General features: G+C 58.8%; 1 protein-coding gene across 4 annotated transcripts in view; it reads left to right on the top strand.

The window, feature by feature from the left end:
• The first annotated feature begins 941 nt into the window (after positions 1-941).
• Positions 942-25,567, top strand: part of PDGFRB (platelet derived growth factor receptor beta) — a 38,530-nt gene continuing 13,904 nt past the window's right edge. Inside the window, exons 1-11 of one of the 4 annotated variants that reach the window (XM_075541804.1) lie at positions 942-1,190; positions 1,276-1,403; positions 17,101-17,136; positions 18,181-18,504; positions 18,918-19,184; positions 20,393-20,520; positions 20,611-20,785; positions 21,306-21,498; positions 22,076-22,191; positions 23,374-23,497; positions 24,136-24,347. In XM_075541804.1, the coding sequence (XP_075397919.1) occupies positions 17,115-17,136; positions 18,181-18,504; positions 18,918-19,184; positions 20,393-20,520; positions 20,611-20,785; positions 21,306-21,498; positions 22,076-22,191; positions 23,374-23,497; positions 24,136-24,347 (1,561 nt within the window). In that variant the 5' untranslated portion in view covers positions 942-1,190; positions 1,276-1,403; positions 17,101-17,114. Of the gene's footprint in view, positions 1,404-8,763; positions 8,816-11,154; positions 11,242-17,100; positions 17,137-18,180; positions 18,505-18,917; positions 19,185-20,392; positions 20,521-20,610; positions 20,786-21,305; positions 21,499-22,075; positions 22,192-23,373; positions 23,498-24,135; positions 24,348-25,567 lie in introns of those variants that run through there. The other 3 variants (XM_075541803.1, XM_075541802.1, XM_075541805.1) reach the window with 3 other exon arrangements.

Below are 25,567 nucleotides of genomic sequence, written 5' to 3'. Positions count from 1 at the left end.
TGGGTGGAAGGAGGGCCAGGGGCCATCTGCTGGGTAACCCAGTGACGGAGACCGGTCGAGGCCAGCAGGGCACTGGAACATGGGTAGTGAGTGGATCGGCTTTGGAGGAACTGTGCCCCTTTGATCATGTGATTCCTAAGATCCAGTTCAGCTGCTGTTCTGTAGTTGCTGTGTGAGTGTGGGCCGCTCTTTCCCCTCTTTTGGGGCCCACTTTCATCCCTCGGGCTCTGAGATGACAAAGAAGCATGCCTACAGTTCTGAAGCTCAGCGCTGGAGGGCCTGGGGCAAATTGCTCTCCCTCTCCGTGCCAAGCTGTCCCTGGGCCTTGATTTCTCCTTCTGAGAATGACAGATGATCTCAGAGAGTCTTTCAAGCCTCACTTAGGGGCTCTCTACAGGTCCTTCTGGCTCCCTGCCTAGCTCCCCCTGCACTTTGTCCGCCTCCCCCACTGGCCTGATGGTCCCTCAGGTCCGGGACCATGTCTTCCTCACCAACACAGAGCCTGGTGCTCAGTGGTCTGTGTTTCAGGAATGGATGCTGAACAAGTCAGCCACAGAGGCAATCAGAGCTCCCGTTACAGGCTGGTAAACTGAGGGACGGAGGAGCTTCTCCCCTGCCCTAGGTACCATGGCAGGGAAAGATGACAGTGGCTGACAGGCATCAGGCAAGTGGGGACCGGCCACTCTTCAATAAAGTGACTCAGCGGCTGGCCAGCGTGGGCTGCGGAATTTCTAAACATCCCCTCACATCCAGAGAGAGCTGGGGAGAAGGGAGGGCGCACACGGGAAGAACAACAAGAAACTGAGGGGGAAAAGTGAAATTGAAAACAGACGCACGCGTCCGCCCTCCCCGCCCTGCCACCCCCCCTTCTCTCCGCTGACCAATCAGAGGCTGCCCTGCAGCCTTTCCCCCAAAGTGGGGGTGTGGGGGCAGGGAAGCCCACAGTGGAGTGAGCTCCTGGGGCTGCCAGCCGCACAGCAGTCCCTGCCCTCCCTGTCTGGGACCCTGGACGCTCTGAGCACCTTGGAGCCCCAGAGGAGGAGCTCACTGAGGAGGAAGGAGCCCAAGCCCCTCCAAGCAGCTGCCGGACAGCAGCCTGGGCCCTGCGGCTAGCCCTGGCTGGCCAGACTTAGGGCGGCCCCTCCTGGAAGCTTGCTCTTCCTGAAGGATGCTTTGGGAGTGAGATGAAGGCAGGCAGTTCCCGCCCCTGCAGACCCCACCCTCCTTCTCCCAGTCTCGAGCTTCTGCAGTGACCCTGTCTGTCCTCCTGCCCAGCCGCTGGCCGTGTGCAGTCCTGCAGTATCTCCAGAGAAGGGGAGAAGGCAGTGAGGAGGGCTTCCTGGAGGGGGTGGCAGCCCAGAGCCTGGGACTCTGCTTACAAGCGAAGACACTCCCACAGCAAGGTAAGTGCTGGGAGAAGAAGGACCCCACCCCTTGCCCTGTCCCTTATCCCAGCCCTCCTCCAAATAATGAAAAATATGTTTAACAAATCCAGATGGGAGGAGGCCGGGCGGTGGAAAACCAAGTCAGGGCTGAAAGAACCGCTTCTGGCCTTCCCTCGGTTTCTAGGTGGGAGTGGTCCCTGCCTCCCAAGTGTGCTGTCTTCCCTCATCAAACCAACAGGCTCCAGGGGTTTCTGGGTGCTGAGACAGCACCCCCTATCTATAGGAGGTGGGGAAGCCAGAAGGGGGCAAGAGAGGGGACTTGGGGGTGGCTTATAGAGGAGCCCTTAAGGGACAAGGGACCTAGGGCCCACAGCCCTGGCACCCAGGCCCGGCCTTGCCCCCAAGAATCAGACTGGCTCTAGGCCAATTAGCCACCCAGCAACCTCTGGGATTTAAATGGATTTGCAAATTTTCCAGATTCCTCACATGTCCTTCCAAACCCTCAATGGCTGGGAAAGTTTCAGAATGAGTGCCCCTACCACTCAGTGGCAGGCCCGGCCTAGCACTCTGGGGGCTGGGGCCAGGCTGTTGGGTCTGGGGTCTCCTGTGAAAATGGGGTAAGCAAAAAAAAAAAAAAAAGAAAATGGGGTAAGCCTGGGGAGCTCTTTCCCAGGGTCCCAGGCCACTGTTCAGGCTTCCTCGGTGTCTCCCTCGGTGTCTCCCTCGGTGTTTCTGGGCTTGGCTCCTTCTCTGGTCTGTTCTAAAGCATGAATCTGGTGATGCCACTCCCTTGCTCAAAACCCTCCTGTGGGCCCCCAGCCCCCGAGCACCCCAGCTCCTAACAGTGACTGCCCGTCCCGCCAGGCCCTGGGCCAGTGCTTCAGGAGAATGACCTCAGGTAGCACCCAGCAGAAGCTCCAGAGCCCTGGCCTGCTTCCCTCCCCTCTGCCAGGGTGACACTGAGGTTCAGGGCAGCCACACAGAAAGGGGACCGAGCTTGGAGCTGTGCTAGCTCTGCCCCACACTCCCCAGCTGCTGCAAACCTGGCCCTTTTGTTCCTGCTGTCCAATCCCAGGATTCCCCGAGGGACTGGCAGGGTCACGCCTTTGGACATATGTCTTCTCCATTCTCCTGCCCGCAGTCTCTTCCTCTATCCCTGTACCTTTCCCCCCAAGGCCCCTCCCTCCTGCTTCCTCCAGCCTTCCTGGGCAGGTCTCCTCGCCACCAGCCAGCCGCTGGGCCTTCCCTGCACCCAGGCCCCAGGCCTTCTCAGCTGGCCTCTGCCCCCACTGCCCCCCCCCCCACCACACTGGATGGACAACCCGCCTGAGAGAACACAGCCCCCAGTCCCACCCAACTCTTTTATGTGCCTTCCAGGACACCAAGCTCTCTGGATCACAGATGCCCCACTCTCACTGGGAGGGGCTCCTGCCCACCCCTGAGGCCCCCAGCTCACAGGGGCCTCCAGCAGGAACTGTAGGGGTTCGGCAGCCCCCCAAGCAGGGACAGCCAGACCCTCAGCGATCTCAGACATGACAGTGCCGCTGCCCTTCCCACCCTCACCTACCCCCTGTCGCCCCAGGCACAGAGCACACACCTCACACACCCTGACACCCTCACCACTGGTCTTGGGTCTCAGCGATGGGATTCCTCTGATTTTACAGTTGAGGAAACTGAGGCTCAGAGAGGCTAACTGACGTGTCCAGGGTGGCACAGCTAGTAGACTTGGTGTCTCAGTCCCCACCACCTTACTCCACAGTCCTTACTAGTCAGAAGGAGGCGAGCCCCTATCTTTCTACAGGCCTGCCCCCGGCTCCGGCATCTCCCCCACAGATAGGGCAGCTCAGCATCAAGACCTGTCTGGCCTTGAGCGGGGAAGGAGACCATCTGGTCGGCATCCACACTTCCTGCTTGACCGTGGCTATCAGGGGCCTCCCCCCTTGGGGCTGGCGGTACTTCCTGGGGGAAGAGGAGCTGGAACTTGTCAGTGCCCCAGATGTGGGGCAGCAGCAAGCTCTGTGGATTCAGTCAGGGCCCCCTGGCCCCCACTGCACCTCCTCAGGACCGCTTCCTCATCTGGGCAAGCAGTCCCCCGAGCTTAATGCCCACTGACGCTGGGCCAGCCACTGGGCCTTGGTCCCCTCATCTCTGCATGGCAGCACTGACCTGTACTGGGCTCCGGGAGGTAACAGCACAGAACAAAGCCAACCCCTGCCATCACGTTGATCCTGCCTGAGGACCACCCTGAAGGACAGTAGAATTGACTGTTGGCTTTCTGAGACTTAAGTGTTTATCAGAGCAGACAGTCTCGTGTGCTACGATAAACAGAGTGAGTGGTGGGTGGGTTTGGACTGCTGGCCTTGTGCTTAGCAGCCCCGTGCATCATGCACTGTGCCACACTGACCAGGTGAGGTGCTGGTCAGTGCGCCGCTTCTGCCATCGGCTAAACAGGGGCTGCTGCTTCCCCTCGCTTCTGCCCAGGAGTCCTGCGCTGTGACATTAACCTGGCACGGGCTGTGCCCAGGGAAGGGACCCTGACTACTAGGTGCTGTGTGAGGCCCACAGCCCGTAGGCTGGGTCTGGGCTGAAGGAAAGGACTCTGAGAGGTTTGCTCAGGACAGCTAGCTCGGTGTGAAGGGGAGAAAGGAAGGAGGGGGAGGGGCCCTATGGGCAGAGCCCTGTGGGCAGTGCATCCTTGGAAAAGGAGACCCCCCCCCCTCTATTCTGTCCCACAGAAGCCCCTTGCTGGGGGCAGATAGGACAGAAGAGGTCTAGGGTGCCTCCCAGGGGCAGAGCTAGGAAGCCTGTGGGCAGGGTCACCGACAGCCAACGCTTTGTGAACATGTCCTGTGTATTGTCGCTATGCTGGGCCCACAAGACGTCCCCAGAGCATCCACCCTGTGTTCCTTGGTACATGCCTTACTGACATTTGTGGAGTGAACGGGACCATCTTTAACAGCCTCCACGAGTACAGGGGCTTTCCACATGAAGCAACAGCTCAGAGAGGTCAGGCCAGTGGCCCTAATTCCCACAGCCAGGAAGGGTGGGGGCTGGGATTTACACCCAGATGCTTCATATCCAGGCTGGGTGGAAGCTGTATGGCTCCCTGAGGCCCAGTTTAAAGCCCCTGTCAGGCTGCCGGCTGTGGAGGGCCTCTCAGGGATCTGGCGGGGGAGCGTGCCCTGTGTGAACACGGGCACTGCAGCCCCTCGCCCGGCCTCACTTCTCTCCGCAGTGAGGAGGCTGAAGCAAGCCCCTTCCAACCCGACAACAATTCCAGGATTCCGAGCCACGCTGGGCCAGGCTGGCAGCCGCACAAGCCCCGCTGTGTGCTCAGGATCATGCATATTTAACTGCATCAGGAAACGGCTCTCTCCCACTCTTTCCCTGCACATTGCAGACAGAGGACAGGATCGATGGCTGCTCATGGGAAACATTCACCTGCAATCAGAGCTGGTGATCCATGCAGCCCCTCCCTCAGTGGACGCCGCTGCTCAGGACACGCGCAGGGGTAGTGCCCACAGTGTCCACAAGCCCACATTCCTGGGAGACTGGGGACGGAGGAGCAGGGGGGCTGTTGGGGAGGGTCTGGGGTGGTGTTCTAAGTCTTTGAACTGCCTGTCTCTGACTTCAGTGAAGTGGAAGTTGGTAGAGGACGAAGCTGGTGCAACTCCATCGCAGACCAGTGACAGTGTCTTGACACCCAACTTGGAGGGCTTGAAGCAAGCCCACACTCGAAGTATCGAGCGGGGAGCCTGCCCCACGCCTCTCCCAAGCCTCAGACCCAGAGCTTTCTGAACACTGGAACCCTGCCTCCCTGCGCCCCCTTCCCAGATGCATGTTGGGAGCCCCAGCCCAAGCGAGTGCAGGAGATGGAAAATCAAAGTCTATTGCTGTCACTGCATGACTGCTCTTTCTTCTCCTCTAGTTAAGGGCTATTTTATGTCTCAGGTACTCAAAACCTTTCATCTGCCAGCGTCCAGCTTCTCCGCCCAGTGATGGGGAGGGCTGTCCAATGGGAGGTGGAGTAGCAGAGCAGAGTTAGGATGTCCTAGAGGTCAGAGACATGGAAGACCTTGGGGGTGCCTGCTTACACCCCGTTACGGTACAGTATGAGGTCCCTAGGGAAGGAGGTAGGAAGCTTCATCAGATGGCCCTGGGCTGCTGTGCCGGGACCTGGGCCACAGGCCTGGGACTTCCTTGTGCCACGGAGAATGCTGGCACTTCACCAGGCACTTCACCATCTCCTTCCCACTGGGGACCTGACTCTACCTCCGACCTTCTGGACTCACCCCCAGGTCTTTGGGAAAGGTGTGGTCAGCAGACAGAGTGGGGCTAACATGCAGTGGATGGCATCCTGAGAAGGGTGGCTAGTCTCTGTACCAGGGAGCCTTGGATCAAGCCCCAGTTCCTCTCTGGCCACTGTGGCCGCTTCCATAAAGATGACCGGAGGTTCCGGCTGCTCCACTCCTGGATGTAGGAGCCCCATGGGCTGTATCCCCACCAACCTCTCCACTCCTTAGGGCCAGGTGATTTCCAGCATCAGCCCCAGAGGCGAAAGGACTCAGCTTTATAAACATGTCAGGAAGCTCTGGCCCCTCCTAACCCAGGGCCACTGGACTTGAGGATTAAGGGCCCTGATGGGTCCCAGTGGACGTGGGAGACTGTGTCTTACCTCTGTTTGTATCTGCAGTCTCCTGCCTGGCTACCTATATGGCAGCCAGCTGGATCAAGGGGAGGGTACAGAGATAGGCCAGTGGATGGTGGACAGTTAGTCTCCCCTCTGGCTTGGTCTAATGCTCTCTAGTCACCTGTTGGAATCCTTAATGCTCTTTGTGAACAAAGGGTCCTGCATTTTCATTTTGTAAATTTTCAGATGATGTGACTAGTTAGAGAAGGGCTTCATCCCTGAAACTGTCCTGGCTGCCTCCATGTCCCTGTCCTAACCCACCTCCCCCCCCATATTGTCAGCCTCTTCATATCACTCTCCTAGGTGAGGGGCCCCTTCCAAGACCACCATGAGCACAGCCCTCCTAGTGGCCAGCCACCCACTTGGTTGTCCACTCCTTCCAGCGCTGGCTTCCTGCGTACCTCTACGGCAAATCTCAGCTCCTCACCTGGCCCCCACGCTCTCCTCATGACTCTGCCTTCCTACCCACCCATCAGCTCAGTTCTCTGCTTCACACGCATGATGACCATTTCTCAAACAAGCCATTGCTAAGGCTGTGGGCTCGGCCCAGACAGAGCCCCAGTATGATGCCCTGAGCTGCCAGTGCCACCATGCAACCCATGCCTAGCTCAGAGCCAGCTTCTCACCCTCTGGGAGCGCATATCGTTCTGTGTCTGCTGAGCAGTGGCTGTGTGTCAGGGTCTTCTCATCACGCTTCCGAATGCCCAAAGCAATGGAAACAGGTCTTTCCGGGCTATTCCCAGTCAACTGACTCGGAGAATTGAGTTCAGAGGGGTCACGCAGTCAGACAGCTGGGACCCAGACTCTGGATGGAGTCTCTCCAAGCTGACAGTGCCACTCAGTGCTTGGCTGGGCTCCCACACAAAGTGCCCTGTCCTACAGCATGGGTCAGGTCCCAGCCAGAGTCCTTCATGTCTGTCTGACCCCTCAACTCCCTGAGGGGTAGGCTCACCATCACCATCTTCCCCGCCCCCAGCCCAGGAAGCCCTGTGTCTGTGGGTGCCCCAGACCTGAGGACCAGAAGGGCCAGGCTTACACAGCCCTGCATCTCAGGCTGCTCCACCATTGCCTACACCTGCTGCAAGGCCCATCCCGTCTTCTGCGTCCAGGAAGCATCAGTGCACGTAGAGAGGACTGGGACCCATTGAGTTTGGAGTCTAGTCCTCCGGTGTCCACTAAATGCCTGCATAGTAGGGTGAGACCTTGCCCTGCCTGATCCTCTGTCAGAGGGCAAGCCAGGCTGCGCTGACCGCACAGCCTCCTCCCTCGGAACCTTCTGGGCAGAGGCGCTCCTACAAGTCTGCTGACACGGCCTGGGGAGCGGGGCCCCGGTGCTGTGCTGGCGGGAGTGAGTGCCTTGCTCTCTCGTGAGTCGATGACCAATACCAACGTGGCGGCCCCGCTGTGGGGGTTTCACTTGAAGGGTTCACAGGAGATAGTCTTGTCCACTCAACCACAGGCCCCAATGTATAGGTGAGGCGGCTGAGGCATGGGGTGCTGACTATCGGTCAGTGGGAGTCAGAGGGCGAGGGGCAGACAGAAGGAAGGAGGGTGAGAGTGGGCCAGTTTGTGGAACCTGAGAGCCTTTCCCCTCCCGGTCTGCTGGCCAGGAGGACCGAGGAGACTCTTGGTGCCCGTGATTGGCACCATTGATGGCGAGTTCTCTCATTAGCTAGCTGTCCCTGCTTGGCCAGGCAGGGCTGTGTGCTGGTGGGTCAGCGAGAGTGGGCCCAGGACTGCCTGCCCCCTTGGCACTGAGGCCCTATTCTAGTGTGGCGCCCACCCTGGCCAGCCCAGGGCTGATCCAGGGCGGCCGCAGCCTGGGGAACAGAAGGTTCGCTTGTCTGCAGGCTGCACGCCCCTCCCCTGCCTCCGCCTAGGACCCCTCTCTGGGGCTCCTTTGGCTGCCTGGGCCTGGCGCTCTTGGTTGCCATGGCACCGGCCGGAGATGAGGCTCTGGGGGGCAGGGGGCCGGAGGGGGGGTGGAGGCCTGGACCCCTGGGCCTCTGTGAGTGGTGGCAGGGCACGGTGGGGCCCTGCAAGGGCAGGCCTGCGTCCTGGGCTCAGCAGGCCCGTGGCAGAACTGGTTACACACCCTGCCTGACTGCTGGGCACGCAGCTCCACAGCTCCAGCTCCGAGGCCCTTGGGGAGGACCTGATGGGCGGGCAGCCTAGTGAAGGGCTAAGACAAAGACACAGGGAAGAATTAACTGCTAGAGAGTGGGCTCGGATGGCCACTAAATGCCTGGTCCCCACTGCAGCCCGCGCCCCTGCTTGGACCTGTGCCTGCCACTCCTGGCTGTCCTCACAAGGATGCGTCCCCTAACCTCTGTCTGCCCTGAAGGTGCAGAAGGTTCTGGGTTCTAGCCTGAACCCGACTTTGCGATGACTGGGGCAGGGCCCCTGCCCACTCTTCGAGGAGGACCTGTGAAGACCCTCTGTCCCTGGGAGGCCAGATTAAGCAGTGCCCCGGAAGACCTGTTCAAAGTACAGGCTTTGGAGTCAGCAGGCCCCAAGTTTGAATCTCAGCGCCTTTGCTTATTGCCTGTGTGATGCTGAGCAAGTTACCAAACCTCTCTGAGCTCACTTTCCTGCGGTACATGGGGGAGCAGGGTGGGGGAGGGCGGTCATGACTGTGTCCTCCTCCCCCAGCTGCCGTGAGGGTGAGATGCAATCCCTGTCCCATCCCATCCCACTAGGCAGATGCACTCCCTCATGAAGGACATCCGCTTGTGTGCAGGTGAGGGGCATCTGAGCAAGGAGTGGGGAGGGGGCACAGTGAGACGGGTTATACTCTGTGGGGTTGAATGTGTTCCCACCTCTGAGGGGCCTGAACTGTGTAGGAGTGGGATGAACGGGCTGCCAGGCAAGGGGGTGAGACCCCTGCTAGGGGAGGTGTGCAATTATAGGTGTGCACTTGCAATTTGTTTGGAGAAAGGGTGAGGGAGGCGGAAGAGGGGGCATGGCTGAGCCCTCCCAGTCCTAAGCTCTGACCCTTAGACTGTCAGTGTCAGGTTCACCTAGTTGGCGGGAGAGGGGAGGGAGCCTGCACCCACAGATGAATAAACAAACAAAAAGGGGAGAGTTAACAAACAAAAGACACCCCCCACCCGCTGTGAAGGAAAGAGGAAGAAGCCTGGAGGGTGGACTAAAGCCCTGGCTGTGGCTGGGATGTGAGTGTGTCCTGGCTGCTCCCTGGGCTTTCCTACCCCAGGCGGACATTGCTCCTGTCACAGGTGAGCACAGGATGAATTGTCCCAGGACTGAACCCTGGCACATTCTGTGACCTTGGGCAAGCATTCTGTGTGCCTCAGTTTTCTCATCCGTCTGATGCGGGTGGGGCACCAGTGCCCTGTGGCTGTTCTGAGACTTTGGTGAGGTCACTCACACCAAGGGCTTGGCCAGCAGCAAACCAAACAACCAAACTCACTGCCACTGAGCGGAGGCCCAGAGGGCAGGGTAGGACTGCTCCTGCCAGTGTCTGAGACGGTCACTTTAAAAAAATATCTTTGTTGGCATATAACTCACAATCATACCATTCAACTGTTCCATCATATGCAGAAGTGTTGTACAGTCACCGCCACAGCCCGCTTCAGAGCGTTTTCTTCTCCCTTGTACTGAACAGTCATTAGGCCCCCTCTACTCCACCCCACCCCCCGCCCGTCTCCCCAGCCTACCTTGCCATGCCATGGGTGACACTGGAAGCCCAAGATACATTTCGAGATTGAGCCTCCGGTGATTTCCCTCTACCCATATGGAGGCCTGGGAGAACCTGGCCGCCCGACAGACTAGAGGAGAGATGGTGATAGACTGAAATGACAAGTCTGACTGGAAAGGTGAACACCTTGTCACTTGATCTGATACACTCAGATCTGATACACTCTGAGGCCCATTTGGTTTTCAATATTTTCTGTGGTCTCTTTGTTTGTTTTTGTTTTCATATTGGGGTTTATCTCTGATGTATTTTGTCATTGTGGATAACCTTCTTGAAATTTTGTTATGAGTCTGTTTTTCCGTATATGAGCCCCGGGACTGATGAACCTATAGAGATCACAGGTAGACTAAGGGCTCTTGGGGGTACAATGAGGGAGGTGGGGGTGGGGTGGGGTCGGGGTAAAGGGGAGCTGATATCAAACAGTTCAAGAAGGAAGAAAAGGTTTTGAGACTCATTGTGGTGGCAATTATATAATACTGCTTGGTGTGATTGAACTATGGAATGGTATGACATCAAACCCAATAAAATGGTTTTGCGGGGGAAAAAACCAGAAAGAAAGAAACCATCAATCCAGGTCCCGTCTCTACAGATTTACCTATCCTGTATTTCACATACGGGAAAAATGAGACTGTAACTCTTGATGAGAGTAGAAAGCCTCAACTTTCTCCCGCTGAGCGGCTGGTGGTTTCGAACAGCTGACTTTGTGGTTAGTAGGCCAATGCTTACATCACAGGCACCTATTCTTTTTTATGTAGTTGTTCCTGGGACTTGGTGGAGGGACTGTTTGGGGGTCCAGATGGGCTCTGGAGAATGGGAACTCCGTGGGTCTTGGGCAGAGCAAGGCCATATGGCCAGGAGGATGGCTGTGGGGCTGACAGGAGGCAGAGAGGCGCTGCAGGAGGCAGGAAGTGCTTGCTCGGCGGGCAGCCACAGGGGCATGGAGCAGCCCCCCCTTCCCGCTGACCTCCTTCTCAGGCTGTTCCCAGCCTGTGTGGGGACCCAGGCCACCTCCCCTGGGCCCCCAGCACCCGTGAGGCACACACTGGGCGCTTTCCCACGAACTGTTCCAAGAAGCTGGGCCCACCCCCAAGCACACATGCTCTGGCGGGTGAGGGGGTGTGTGCTGCAGCGGGGGGGGGGGTATGGGGGGCAGCTTTGAGCTGGGGGATCGGTCTGTTCTTTATCAGCCTGGCTCCAATCCAGACAAATGTTTTACTTTATTTTGAACTTCCAGAAAATAGGTCATTTCTTTCCATGGTGTCCCAGGGGAGGCTGACCAGGGGGTGGGGGGGGAGGGAGGCGTGCATATAGGGAGTGACGAGTGCGGGGTGGGGGGGTGGGGATGCTGACTCAGCCCCTGGGGAACTGGAGGGCTCCGGTGTGAAGGATCCTAAAGGCTGGACTGAGACACCAGCCTGTGCCTAAGGGCGGGCAGTGGGGAGCCGTGCAGGGTGAGTGGGGAGAGCAGGCTCAAATCGGTATTTTAGAAAGTTTCTTCTCTTGGGAATGTGAGACCCCATTGGAAGGGGGAGACCAGGGAGGAAGTGAGCCCGGGAGCAGGCCAGAGGTGATGAGTTTGTGTGGATGGAGCCAGAGGTGGGGCGTCAGGATGTTAGCATGTGATAGAGCAGGCCTGAAGCACTCGGAGTCCATGGCATTTCTGCTGCATTTTCAGGGAGATACTGTGGCATGATACGCATTTTCAGGGAGTTGGGCTGCTAACCTCAGGGTCAGCAGTTTGAAACCACCAACTGCTCAGAGGGAGAAAGACAGAGTTTTGTCCTTCCATAAAGAGTTACAGTCTCAAAAACTCGCAGGAGCAGGTTTACCTGTCCTATAGGGTCACTAAAAATTGGGATCAACTTGGTGGCAGTGATTTTCTTCTGTCGGCCCCAGACCTCATGAATGCCCCCCCTGGGGTGGGTGGTACAGAGAGCGGAGTCTGCGTGACTAGGCGCCATCTTTGTGCAGCTTGGGCTAGGGGCTCGCCCACTCTGTTCCTCAGGGTGATCCAGGGGCTGTGAAGAAAGGCAGGGCATTAAACATTCACCAACAGATGGGAGTGGGAGAGAGGACGGAGGGGCAGCCAGCAGCTGCGAGGTCTCCCTGTCTCCCGGGTCCCACCTCTGCCTCAGACTGGTCCCCTTCCCTGCAGTTCCTGCGTCCCTCCCTAGCTCCCAGGATGGGCTCCCAGGTTCATGCTATAAGATCATATCCCGCTCTTGTGCCCCATGCGGGTGAGGCCACTGAGGCCAGAGTCCGTGCCAGGCCCAGCCTGCACTGTGGCCTCTCTCATGTTCTCCTCGCTGCTGGCAGGAGGATTCCAAGCCTGGCTTCAGATGCCTCTTGCCCCCACACACTCCCAGGCCCGGAGCTGGCTGCCTTCTCTGAGCTGAGTCATGACATCTTGGCTGGGGCCCCTACCCAGCACCCCCACTCCAGTGTTCCAGCTCCTCACAGCTGCCTTCCAGAGCAGGGTCCTAGTGCCTGTACGGGCACCCAGGACGGCTCTGCCCACCCACTGCAAAGATGGACAAATGGAGGCCCACAGGGACAGCAGGCAGCAAGGGGGCAGGTCTGGTAGGTCCCCCGAGGCTGGTCTCAGGGCTGTGCCAAGGCCCCAGTGGAGGCAGGGACATGAGACTGTGAGTCAGGAGGCTGGAGTCTACGTCCCATCTCTGCCAACAATTTAGTAAGTGGCCCTTAGGAAGTTTCAGTTCCTAATCCTGGCGTGGAGTGTGGGGAGATGAGTCGGATGCAGAGCCCGGGTGTGGAGAGCAGGGATGGCCTGTAGGGAGGGAGGGAGGAAGGAGGAAGGAGCTGGACCCTGAAACTGGGGCCTTGAGGCATCTTGCCCATAAGCCAGGCCTGGGGTCAGGGGGCTGGGTAGCAGGTGAGCAGCAGCTCCCTGCTCTCCATCTTGCCTAGGTGAGAACCTTGGGGCTGCCCCCGGCCCCCCTGCTTCTCTGGGCCAGGCTCCCCACCATGCAAAGGGACACAAGGAGGGGGTCAGAGAAGCATCTCTGAGGACCCTGGAGTGCTGACATTCCAAGGCTCTGACCCCTGACCCATGGCCAGGCCTCCCTCCTTTCCCTGGGGCATCGTATTTACCCAGACATCCCTGGCCTGAGACTGCCTGCCCCACACCCACCCCATCCCCACCCCGGCAGCAGGACTTCCTCCACCTGGGTCCTGCCGCTGTTGAGACCCTTCCCCACCTCCAGAAGGAGTGGGGCTCTGTCCTCTTTGCTGTCCAAGGCCTCCTCCCATCCCCACCCTCTGCTTCGGTCACCTCTGAAAATGGCACCGCCCCCAGCACCCCAAACCAGAAACAGGAGTGTGGGGGTGGGGGGCGGGGAAGCCGTGTTGCCCCAATGTGGAATCGCTGCGTTCTGTCCACGCTCACTGAAGCAGCCCTGTTTCTATCAAAGCTCCCCCCACCCCCACTTCTGCCCTCCTGCCCCAAGGGTGTACAGTGCAGAGGCAAAGGAACTGGCCGGCCAAGAGCACAAGTACTGGCTCCATTCCAACCTCAGCTCTACGTGCATTCCAGGGCCAGTCTCTCCACACTCGTGCCTCAGTGTCCCCGCCTCACAGAGTTGACGCAGGACGGGTCAATGCAGACACTGAGAGGACCTGGTGTGCGCTGAATACATCTTTCTGGGGGGTTGTGGCTTGCCTGTGGGCATCCATTTGCATGTGTGTTCAGGGAGTTGAGGATCCTGGGTGCACATTTCTGTTTGGCCCTGGGTGTGCCTCTGAGCTGGCCATGGCAGGGTGATAGCTGTGTGCATATGTGTTTGTGTTGGGCTACACATGTCTCGTGCCCGTGAGAGGGCCGGGTACCCTCAAGCACTGAAGCAGGCACATGTGTTTCTGAAGAGCTTGTGAGCCAGGGTGTAGGGGCCTAGGTAGAAGTCTGAGCCATGTGCAGGCCACGCCCACTGGCAACGGTGCAGCCCCTCCCCCGCCTGCCTCCCCCCCTCAGATCTGCCTGTGTCGTGGGAGCCTCGGGACCCCGAAGGCGGGAAGCTGCTGCTGGCGGATGTGGGCCTGGATTTATTTAGATTACGATGGTGGGAAAGGAGTGGGGGGTGAGTGTGCTGGCGGGAGGAGGCGGGGCTCTGAGAATGACACCTCTGCATGTTTGCCTCCCTGGACTTGGGGTCCCCCTCTGTACCCCTTGACTTGGGGTCACTTTCTGTACCCCTAGACTTGGGGTCTCCCTCTGTACCCCTGGACTTGGGGGTCACCTTCTGTCCCCCTGGACTTGGGGGTCCCTGTTCTATCCCCTTGGACTTGGGGTCCCTACTCTATCCCCCTGGACTTGGGGGTCTCCCTTCTATCCCCCTGGACTTGGAGTCCCCCTGTGTCCCCCTGGACTTGGATCACCCCTCTGTCCCCCTGGATTTGGGTCCTTACCTCACTCCCTTGACTTGGGGCCCCCTTATCTGTCCCCCTGGACTTAAGGTCTCCCTCTATCCCCCTGGACTTGGGGTTCCTCCTCTATCCCCTGCATATAGGGTTCAAATGTTCCTTCCCTGGATTTGGGGTTCTCACTTTGCTTCTCCAAGGGGTCCCTGTTGCTCACTGGGAGATTTGGGTAATTCTGCAATCTTTGGACCTCTGTCCCATGTAATCTGACCAAAATGAGAGGCTGATCTTGTAGTTCCTGGTTCTCAGCACTCACCTGGTGGACAGAGGGAGGAGTCCCTGAGGTGCCCCTCCCTCTCTCTGCTCCCAGGGCCTCTCAGGGTGGGTGGCTGACTCCTGGCTGTGGCGACATGCACTATAGGCTTCTCCCCAGAGCTCATTCCTCCCCACCAAGAAGGGGAGTCATCTCAGGCAGGCCGATCATGCCCAAGTCCCTTGGAATCACAGGAGAGCAGCCGGCAATGGAGGGACCCCATGGGTGTCAGGGACTCATCAGAGATGGACTCTGGGTCACGCTGTGTGTTCTGAGCCGCACTGCAGTCCTGCCAGCCTCTGGTCTGTTGCCTGTGCTACCCTGTCCCCTGCCACCTCCATCATCGCAGGACTGCTGTCTAACTCCTAACTGTACAAAATGAGGCCCAGACAGGGAGACAACTGCCAACGTCCAAACAGCAAGGATGTGACTGGGATGAGAGAAATTCCATCCACGGAATGAGATGGGTTTATGGATTTTCACGTGACTCCGGTTGCAGGAATGTCAGAAAGGCAGGGATTTAGGACAGGAATGGCTGTATGTCTGGATGAGGTACAGGCCCAGAGGCTGGAGACTGGTGGGGCTGATGGGGACAGACCGGGTCAGAAGCATCAGTGGAGGGAGCAGGAATGCCCTGGGATGTTGACATGCTTAGAGGAAGAAAGGCAGGGCTCCCATGGAGAGTTACAGTCTCAGACACTCACAGGGACGCTTCCTTATCCCACAGGCTCACAGTGACTTGCAATTGAAACGATGGCAGTGAGTTTGGTTTGGGTTGGGGCTACATGTTCCCTAAGGTTTGCACTCTGCCGGGCTCCACTGTCTTGTCTCTACACCACACACACACACACACACACACACACACACACACACACACACACACACACACACACAAACACTCCTCCCCCCGCCCCCTCCAACCACCATTACCTCTGGGCCTCTGCTGCCCATTCAAGAAGGATCCCTCTGAGCTCAAAGTCTCAGGACTCTTTAAATGAGGACCAGAAAGGGGGTTCAGAGGCATGCTGGAGCCAGGGCCAGGGGCTGGGCACCCCGAGGGCCCAGCCTCCCGGAGCCAGGCCCAGCCCAAGCTGCAGGACTTGCAGTGACCCAGAGTCTCTGGGCCAGCCGGCCAAATTCCTCCTCTAGAATAATAAACAGTGCGGCCAGCCGGGGAGGCTGAGGCGCCCCCTCCCCCAGCCTTGGGCGTCTAATGCTTTTCCTTGGCTGAGATCTCTTCAGGAAGAGGGGTGCGAGAGGGGGCACCCATCTAGGGGCAGATGAGCCTCAATGGGGGCTGTAGGAGCCGCTTGGGGGCGGCCCCCTCCTGGAGTCCAGCTGCAGGGCTGGGGCAGGAGGGATGGTAGTAAGGGTGCTCTGAAGGACATTGAGGGGAGGGGGGCTGAGTGTCAATCAGAAGGGGCACGAGAGCAGTGAGGGGCCCCGAGGCAGGCAGGTCTAAAGTGGGGGCACAGCAGGGCTGGAATGGCATCCCCAGGACTCAGCACCACGGGTCATGGTGGCCCTGCCAGGGAGCACATGCATAGCCATCGGAGCTGGCAACTGAGGCCAGGGGGCACAGTAGCCACGCAGGGGCCACACCCGCTCTTCAGCTCTGGACTGCATGCGGACAGGGGTCAGACGGGGCAGCACTGGGAGGCAGCAGCCACTGCAGCCGGCTCCCTGGTTGCCTCCCCACACACTCACCATTCACATTCAGGCTCCATGACCTCCTGGGCACACCTGGCTCTTAGAGGTTTTCTGGGACCCACTGTGGGCCATCAGGGGCAGAGAGACCAACATACACTCTCTTTCTGAGGGTCTCTGAGTCTGTCTCCTTCCCCCTCTATCCTGAGTGCTTCTCCAATGCCTCTTCTCTCTCAGACCCTCTCTCTCTCTCTCTCTCTCTCTCTCTCTCTCTCTCTCTCTCTCTCTCTCTTCCTCTGCCCTCTCCGACAGGCACAGGCACTGCTGTGTGACCCCCCACCTCAGGCAGACTTCTGCCTGCAGAGCCTCGTTTCCATCTGGACACTGGGGATGGGGTGGGCAGTTTGGAGCCAGGAGTCCCCTATGGCTGCTCTGGGGGCCCGCCCCCCTCTCCCTGGGGCCTCCTAGTGCTGCTCTGGGCTGTGTAAAGGGGGCCAGGCATTGGGGGGGAGAGTGCGGCCCCTCCACATTCCACAGCCCTGACTCCCCCCCCCCCCACTTCCCTTCCCACCACCACCGCCTCCATTTCCTGTTGTGTGCTGTGGGCTGTGGGAGGTAGTCTGCCCCTCCTCCTGCCCCTGGCCTTTCATCGGAACTTTCCCAAATATTTGTCCTGGCAGATAAGAGCCTGGTCTTGGAGCTGTCCCTCTGAAGATGGGGGCTGTCAACTGCTGGCAGCCTCCTGGACATCATCCAGTCAACCCACCCACCCCCAGTCCCCAGCCCTCCTGTACATTCAGGGAAACTAAGGCCCAACAAGGGGCAGGGTCAAGGCCAAGGTCCCTGGGAGGGGAGGAGGTCTGTGGTCTGGAGAGGTTGCTCAGCCTGGAGACTCAGGGCACCTCTGACTGGGCACAAAGGCTGAGCAACTGGGCAGGACCCTGGGGCCCTGACCCTTGCCTGTTTAACTCTACAGGGCATCAGGAAGCCATGGCAGCAACAGTCCTCACAGGTAGGTAGGTTGGGTGGGAGAGTGGGGAGGGAGCCGCTGGTGCCCAGTGCATGGGGTCCAGCCCCATGTAAGTGGGTCTCTAAGCAGGCAGGCCTCCTTCAATGCTCAGAAACCAGCGAGGGGGAAGGGGGGTGCTAGGCTTGACTGAAACCATCAGCCCAAACCCTTTGCTGCGTTTGCCTGCATCCCTCATCCTCCCATCAACTCTCCCCACCCCACCTCAGCGGCCACTCCACCTCTGCTCAGCACTCATGGGCTCAGTGCCTGGTCCTGGTCTCCAGCAATGGCCTCCCTGGGTCCCCCTCCTGGCCTGGGTCCCTGCGGAAGTGTGGCATCCACCCACACCTCTCCCCTCACCCCTGCCCAGGGCGTGCAGCAGCCCCTCCCCTACCCCCAGCCACTGCTGGCTGACCAAGCCATACAGAGGGAATTATGGAGTGCTCCCCCCTGAGCCAGGGACTTGACTTCTAGGATTCCTTGCCAGGAGATTCTGAGATCAGCCAGCCAGCCAAGGGGACTGGTCACAAAACGACCCCTAGCTCCCCCCACCCCCCCAACAGGGCCAGCCTCAGCATCCCTCCTGCAACAGCCTGCCCCTCCCCATGCAGAGTTACCTGAAGCCCCCTGAGCAGGGCTGCCTCTGAGCTTTGGAAGAATCTAGACAACTGGGGTGGGTGGGTGAGGGGGAGCTGGAGTGGGTGGGATGGGGGTGGGAGAGGGGGAACAGGCTCAGAAAGTGACCTGGGAAGTAATTCAGGAACTGGAGGCTTGCGAATGACTTCCCAGGGATTTCCTGACGTTTTCTCCTGCCCGCTGCCTGCACACAGGCCGGCTCAGCCTCAGAGGCTGGGGTCTAAAGAGGAGGGAGGGGCCCCTGGGGTGGCACGGGCAAGCAGGCCTTTGGCCAGGCATGGGTGGAGGAGCCAAGTCTGTTTGGGGTAAGGGAGCAGACTGCAGGACTTGAGTCTGTGCACATGTGGCCTCCCGCCACGGTCAGCTCAGGAGGGCGCTGTGCCCTGACCACTGTCCCCTCTGCTCCCAAAGGCCAGTTCTTGTTGCTGTCCCTGCTGCTGCTGCTGGGAGCCCAGGCCTCCCAGGGGCTGGTCGTCACACCCCCAGACCCGGAGCTGATCCTCAACATCTCCAGCACCATCGTTCTGACCTGCTCAGACTCCGTGCCTGTGGTGTGGGAACGACCCTCCCAGGAGCTCCCGCAGGAAATGACCCAGACCCCGGACGGCAATTTCTCCAGCACGCTGACGCTGACCAATGTCACCGGGCTGGACACAGGAGAATATTTTTGCACGTCCAACAGTTCCCACGAGTTGGAATCTGGGGAAAAACACCGGTTGTACATCTTTGTACCAGGTGAGGGGCTGGGGCCCAAGTGTCCACAGCCTCCTGTCCCTCGCAGCAGCAGGCACCAGGGGCAGGGGCGTCAGAGAGTGCTTTCATGGCACTGGGAGTCCAGCGACTCAGGAGGCACTCACAGCTACCTCGGGCCGGGGCCTCTGTCCTCCCCCACCGTCCTCCTCATCTCTGGTCCCCACACCTGTCCTTCATACTCCACGGCCCAGTTGCCCCAACTTATGACTTTGCCCCTTTCTCCCCTTGCTACCGTCCGTCCAAGTGTCAGAACAGAAAGGGACTGGGACAATATCCTGACTCTGTAATGGAGACCAACGGCCAGAGAGGGAGACGACTCGTTTAGGGTCCCAGAGTGACTCAGGGACAGCCAGGGCCCGGCTCCTCTGACTCTCCGTTTGGTCCCCTCCCGGCAGATCCTACCATGGGATTCCTCCCTATCAGTTCGGAGGACCTGTTCATCTTTCTTGTGGAAATAGCTGAGGTAACGATCCCGTGCCGGGTGACAGACCCACAGCTGGTGGTGACACTGCACGAGAAGAGAGTGGACATCCCCATGCCCATCCCCTACGACCACCAACGGGGCTTCTCTGGTTTCTTCGACGACAAGACCTACGTCTGCAAAACCACCATCGGGGACAGGGAGGTGGAGTCTGAGACCTACTATGTCTACAACCTCCAGGGTGAGGCCCTCTCTTCCTCAACAGAGGCTGGGCCACGGCTCTCCTTACACCCCATAAAGGGGGCAACCACCTTGTCTTCACTGGGTTCGCATAGCCTTGGGAAGACAAAGGAGTCCTGGGGCTCTGGTGGTGTAGTGGTTATGTGTTGGGCTGTGATCTGCATGGTCGGTAGTTCGAAGCCAGCAGCAGCTCTGCAGGGGAGAAAGATGGGGCTTTCTACTCTCGTAGACAGTTACAGTCTCGGAAACCCGCAGGGGGACCCTGTGAGTCAGCATCGACTCCAGGGCAGTGAGTTATTTGAGTAGTGTTGTGGGTTATGAGTTCGGCTGCTCGCTGTGAGACCAGCAGTTCAATCCAGCAGCTGCCCTGCAGGAGAAGGCGGAGGCTTTCTGCTCCCATAAGGCTTTCCAGCCTTGGAAGCCACAGGGGCAGTTCTCTCAATGAATGCACTGCCATCACGTTGAACCCGACCCTGGTGGTCCTGCAGGGCAGACTAGAACTGCTCCATTGGCTTCGAGGCTGAACATCTTTATGGACACCCTTATGTGGCTGCTGGGTTGAAAGCACTGGCCTGTCCATTAGAGGCCCGACACTTAACCCTTGCGAGAAGCCCAGTACTTAGAGTAGTGCTTGACCACTGGTGGCTAAACCAGAGCCAAACCCACAGCTATCCAGTCCCTTCTGAGTCACAGAGCTCCTACGTTACATATTCAAGGCGACAAATACTGACAGGACCAACCAGTCTAATCTTTGTCCTACAGAGCAGCTAGTGAGTTTGAACTGCTAATGTTGGCGATTGTAGTCCTCCAACACATAACCCATTCCACCACCAATTTTCCATGGGATGGAAAACCCAAAACCAGACTCTCTGCCATCAGGCTGATGCTGACTCCAAAGGCTCCCACAGGACAGGGTAGAGCTGCCCCTGTGAGTTTCCTAGACGGCAGCTCTTTACGGGGGTAGAAAGCCCAGCCTTTCTTCGGTGGAGTGCCTGGTGGCTTTGAACTGCTGACATTCTGGATTGCAGCCCAGTGGTAACCACTACACCTCTGTAGTGAGTACCTGATGGTGCCAGGCTGGCATTTGTTGAGCAAATGCATCGCCCACAGCGGCCATTCCTTGCCTCTTCACACCACATCCCATCCCCAAGCTGAAGTGCAGTGGCCGAGGCCGAGCTGCCCAGCTCTAAGCCCCTGCCCCTCCCCCAGTGTCCACCATCAATGTCACCGTGAACGCCGCACAGACCGTGATCCGCCAGGGCGAGAACATCACCATCATGTGTGTGGTGACCGGGAGCGAGGTGGTCAACTTTGGATGGTCATACCCCCGCATGGAGGTGAGGCCAGACCTGGGCTAGCAGGGGACTGCCACCTGGCTTCTTGTAGACCCCTTCTGAGTTGGGGGCCTGTCCCACCTATCCCTGCAGAGCGGGCGGCGGGTGGAGCCTGTGACCGACTTCCTCTTGGATGTGCCCTCCCACCTCCTCTCCATCCTGCACATCCCCAACGCCGAGGTGAGCGATTCGGGAACCTACCTCTGCAGTGTGTCAGAGAGCGTGAGCGAGCACCAGGACCAGAAGGCCGTCAACATCACCGTGGTCGGTATGTGCCTCCCGCTGGGCTCAAGGCCACCCAAAGGTGACCTGGATCCTGTCCTGGTCCCAGGGCCACACCAGCCACCTTGCAGACCATTGCCAATCAAAGCCCAGCGTCCATCCAGTGCAGCTCTGACGACAGCCTAGACCGCCTGGCTAGGCCAGTCTGATTTCGAACCTCTACTCCCACCCCTTGTCCTGGCAGCCCACCCCCACAGGCAAGGCTTGTGCCAGTCCCAGACTCCGACTCACCCCAGCCACAAGCCCAAGCCAAACATGCCCCCCGTTGTCCTGTGTCCCGGGCCCTAATGCAACCCCAACATTGCCCACGGTCAGCCAGGCTTAACTTCAACACCAGCCCCACGACCACCACAGGCTCGGGGCCAGTAGCCTGGAGCCCTATCCCTGGGACCCTGGGGTCTTCAGCATCCAGTGGATGCCCCTCTCCCGCTCCAGAAGGAGCTGCCCCATTGGAAACCTGGCACTGGCCACCAAGCCCAGCCCATCCTGACCGTTGTCTCTTGCAGAGAGCGGTTACCTACTGCTGCTGGAGGAACTGGCTGACATCCAGTATGCCAACCTGCACCAGAGCCGCACGCTGCAGGTGAGCTTCGAGGCCTACCCGCCACCCACCGTCATATGGCTCAAGGACAACCACACCTTGGGGGACCGCAGCACCGGCGAGATCTCCGTGTCTACTCGCAACGTGTCCGAGACCCGGTGAGAAGCCGAATAGCCCACCCACGGCCTCCAACAAACCCAGTTCCGCTTTCCTGAGTGCCAACTCGGGACCAAGGCTGTTATCGCTCCCCATCCCGGAGTTCCCCGTCTGTCTAGTGGGGACATGGGCCAGAGTCAGTGATGGCCCCTGGGTGGAACCAGGTAGGACTGCCGAGGAAAAGGATGGGGGAGCCACTGGGGTGCGATAGAATGGTCCAGCACAAGCGCTGTCACACTTTCTGAGTGGACCAGACAGACAGCCAGGCAGGAATTTGTGCTCCCCCATTCCAGCCAGTCCTGCCTCTTGGTTCCTGGAGCTGCACGTGTGTGTGTGCGTGAGCGCATGCACGTCTGTGTGTGGTGGGTGGGGTATGCAGGAGACTGCTGTGGGAACTGGTGCTGCCACCGACACCCACCTCCACCCTCACTCCCCTGCCTGCCCACCAGTTTAGCAGGCCCTGCCCCCACCCCATCCCCCAGGGCCTCACTTTCCTGTCCAGACTTTGTGGCAGGAGGGAACCTCTTGGCATCGCCCACTCTGACAGCCCGATCCCCTGGCCTCCTCACCCATCCCTAGGTACGTGTCAGAACTGACCCTGGTGCGGGTGAAGGTGGCTGAGGCCGGACGCTATACCATGCGGGCCTTCCACGAAGACGCCCAGGTCCAGTTCTCCTTCCAGCTGCAGGTCAACGGTAAGGCACTCCTGCCCTCGTTCCATCTCACTCAGTGCCCCCACCCTCCAGGAGGAAGCCAGACTCGGGACACTGCGTGGGGCCCTGGCGTGGGCCTCAGTACCCCTATGTGGACGAGGACGCTTTCAGACAAGATCTGGGTTTCCCAAACTTCGGACATGCGGGTAGAACAGCCACAAACACCCACCTCACCCCCCACTCATCCCACACTGTCCAGAGACCAGGGGAGAGAGACCAGACGGTGTTGGGGTAGGGCAGGGGGGCGGGAAGCGATTTTAAATGGTGTGGTCAGGCCTCAGTGAGAAGGTAACATCAGAATGCGGTGCTGGCCTGAGGCAGTGAGGGTGCCATTGGGTCCTGGGCCCAGAGGCCGGATGACAGGCAGGAAGGCGAGAGCGAGAGCGGGCTGTTGGGAGGGCCAGTGGAACCCTGACTTTTCCTGGGGGACATGAGCAAGGTTTGGAGCAGGAAGAATCATAGGGTAAAGACCTCATGTTTTGTCCATCGACTTTCTAAAAATACTTGTTATTTTGAAAGAAAAATACGTCATCTCGCCATTGCCCATGGAAAATCGGCATCACGTGTCATAAATATCTAGCAGCCACTGAAGTCAATACAGAGCAGACAAAGCAGTGGGGCGCCATTGCGCACCCCCTACCCCCTGGGCTGGCAGGGGAGCTGAGGTGGGGCTGGAGAGTGGCTTCTGCTTCGGCTAGAGGGCAGATTAGCAAGTCAGCCCAGGTGTTAAAGGCAGGCTAGCGTCCACAGAGGCTTGCCCTTTGAAGTTTCCAGAAGGGGAACCCATTGGTTTTCACACGGTGACTCCTGGTGTTTCATGGTCACCTGATGTACCCCTCCCCACAGAGGGGGCCAGGACCAAGGCCTCCAAGGAGCTTTCCCCTTTCCCTCAGACTATCTATCCCAACAGGCCTGGTGGAGGAGTGGCCACTCATTGGGCTGCTAACTGCAAGGTCAGCAACTCGAACCCCTGGCCACACTCTAAGGGAGAAAAAGAGGAGGCGTTCTACTCCCGTAAAGAGTCAGGGTCTCTGAAACCCACAGGGGCAGTTCTCCCCGTCCTGGAGGGTCTCTGTGTGCTGGCATCGACTCGGTGCCCGTGTTTGCTTTGTTACATTCGACTGATTCCAACAGTACCCCCCACCCCTGCCTGTCTCCCTGTAGTCCCTGCCCGAGTGCTGGAACTGAGTGAGAACCACCCAGCCAGCGGGGAGCAGATGGTCCGCTGTCGAGGCCGGGGCATGCCCCTGCCGCACCTCACCTGGTCTACCTGCAGCGACCTCAAGAGGTGAGTGGACCGAGGCCCAGTCTCCAGGCACACAGCTGGCCAGGAGGCCCCAGTGAACCTCATCTAGTCTGACCCCTTCCTCTGGACACGTGGTTCCAGGCTAGAGCCACATCTCAGGAGCCCTCGTTTCACTGCCTGGTAATAGTTGAACTGCTGGCCAAACCCACCAGCTGAGGCTACCTGCTCCTCAGAAATCCCATCAACTCCAGGAGCTAGAATGGACTTGGTGGTAGAGCCCTGCTCAGAAGCCAGCCCACCAACCAGCTCCATGAAGCTCCTCCTGCCCTAGAGTGCCTTTATCCCTGATCTTGACCTCTGGACTGTGCATAGTCCTGAGAGTGTAGGGTCTGTGTCCCCAGAACCTCACTGGCGCAGTAGGTCTGCTCTGGTCCCCTGCTCAGTGGACAGGGTTGAGCGCAGGCAGTCACTAGCGTCTCCAGTCTAGCAAATGAGAACGGGGTTTGCCATCCTGTTTCCAGAGCCGGGGCACGCGCGCCCCCGCCTGGTCAGTTTCGGGACAGCAGCGGCCCCGCCCTACATCTTCCCACCTCCATCCTGGGGCGATTCCTGCTTTGGACCTGTTTCCAGGTCTGCGAGAAAGGAGGGCTGGGACGGTGACAGGCTGGTTTTTCTCGCAGGTGTCCCCGCGAGCTGCCACCCACTCCCCTGGGGAACAGTTCGGGGGAAGAGACCCGGCTGGAAACGAACGTGACATATTGGGCGGAGGAGCAGGAATTCGAGGTGCTGAGCACGCTCCATCTGCACCGGGTGGACCAGCCGCTGTCCGTGCAATGCACGGTGCGCAATCTGCTGGGCTACGAAATGCAGGAGGTCACCGTGGTACCGCACTGTGAGTCAGCCAGCCCCTGACGACCCCTCAGTCCCGCTCTGATCCCCAGCGGTTGGGAATTGGGGCCACCAGAGCCAGTGTGCCTACAGACACACAGGGCCACATGAACCCCACAGAGCACACCGCTCAGCAGCACACCATCGGTACACACACCCTGCCTGACGGCCCCAGCGCATGCCTAGAAGCCGAGAGTGGGACTAGCGCTCATTCCTTATGAGCAGTGGGTGCCCGCTGTAGGTTTGTGGTAAGCTTCTTGGGGATGCTTGGTCCATGGGCATGGTATGGCCTTGGCACAAGAAACTCCATTTTGAATCAGGCGCTTCCACGTTAGTTCTTGAAACTTACCCCTCACCGACTTCCCCTGCCCTTCGGCAAACTACAAATGTCCAAAGGTGCGTGTTCTTACTAACAGGATGCTTGCTCAGCTAGTTTGCCCAACTCCCACCCAATTCCCAGAAAATTTAACGACTGCTTCCCTTTTTAATAATCCCTTGTGTAGGCACATCTCTCCCCGCTCCCCCTGTGCCTGCCAGCCAGGTGGGTATAAAAACACAGCTAAAGTTTCCCACTGCGCGGCTTCAATAACTCAATTCCCTGAGTTGCTGATCCCGCCCGCAAGCTTCCCAATAAAGCCTGCTTCTAAAACTTTGTTAATTGGATCTCTGGTTCTGTTTCGCGCCCAAATAAACCTTACAGGCATGGGGCAACCACTTGAGTGTCACCTTGCACACTACAGACCCAGATACAAACAACATGCACAGGCCGGGTGCCTATTCAAACCAGGTACATGAGCATGCCTCAGCCCCGGACCTGTATCTAGACACACAGAACATGTCGGTATGTGTGTACACATGGGCGCTTGTCCCCATCCACTGGTGCCAACAGTGCCGTGCCTTCTGGGCCATGCAAATAGTTGCTGTGGGCATACACACATGTCTGCCTGAGGAAACATCAGGAAGATCCTGAGAAAAGGGAATGGTAAGATCATGGAATTGTCCCCATACTTGTTGAAGCCCCTTCTACCTATGTGGGCTTTTATACCATTACCTTACCTACAGGGGCCCAGTGGGGTACGTGCTTGGTTGCTAACCAAAGGTCGCCCACTGGCGACTCTGAGGGAGAAAGGTGTCATTGTCTGCTCCCGGGAAGATTTCCAGCCTTGGAAATGCCCCGGAGCAGTTCTGCTGGGCCGTGTAGGGTAGTCATGAGTCAGGATGGGC

Source organism: Tenrec ecaudatus, chromosome 2 (assembly GCF_050624435.1).
Source record: "Tenrec ecaudatus isolate mTenEca1 chromosome 2, mTenEca1.hap1, whole genome shotgun sequence".
Lineage (NCBI taxonomy): Eukaryota > Metazoa > Chordata > Mammalia > Afrosoricida > Tenrecidae > Tenrec > Tenrec ecaudatus.
The sequence above is the reverse complement of the archived record's forward strand: the minus strand, read 5'-3'. Positions and strand labels throughout refer to the sequence as shown.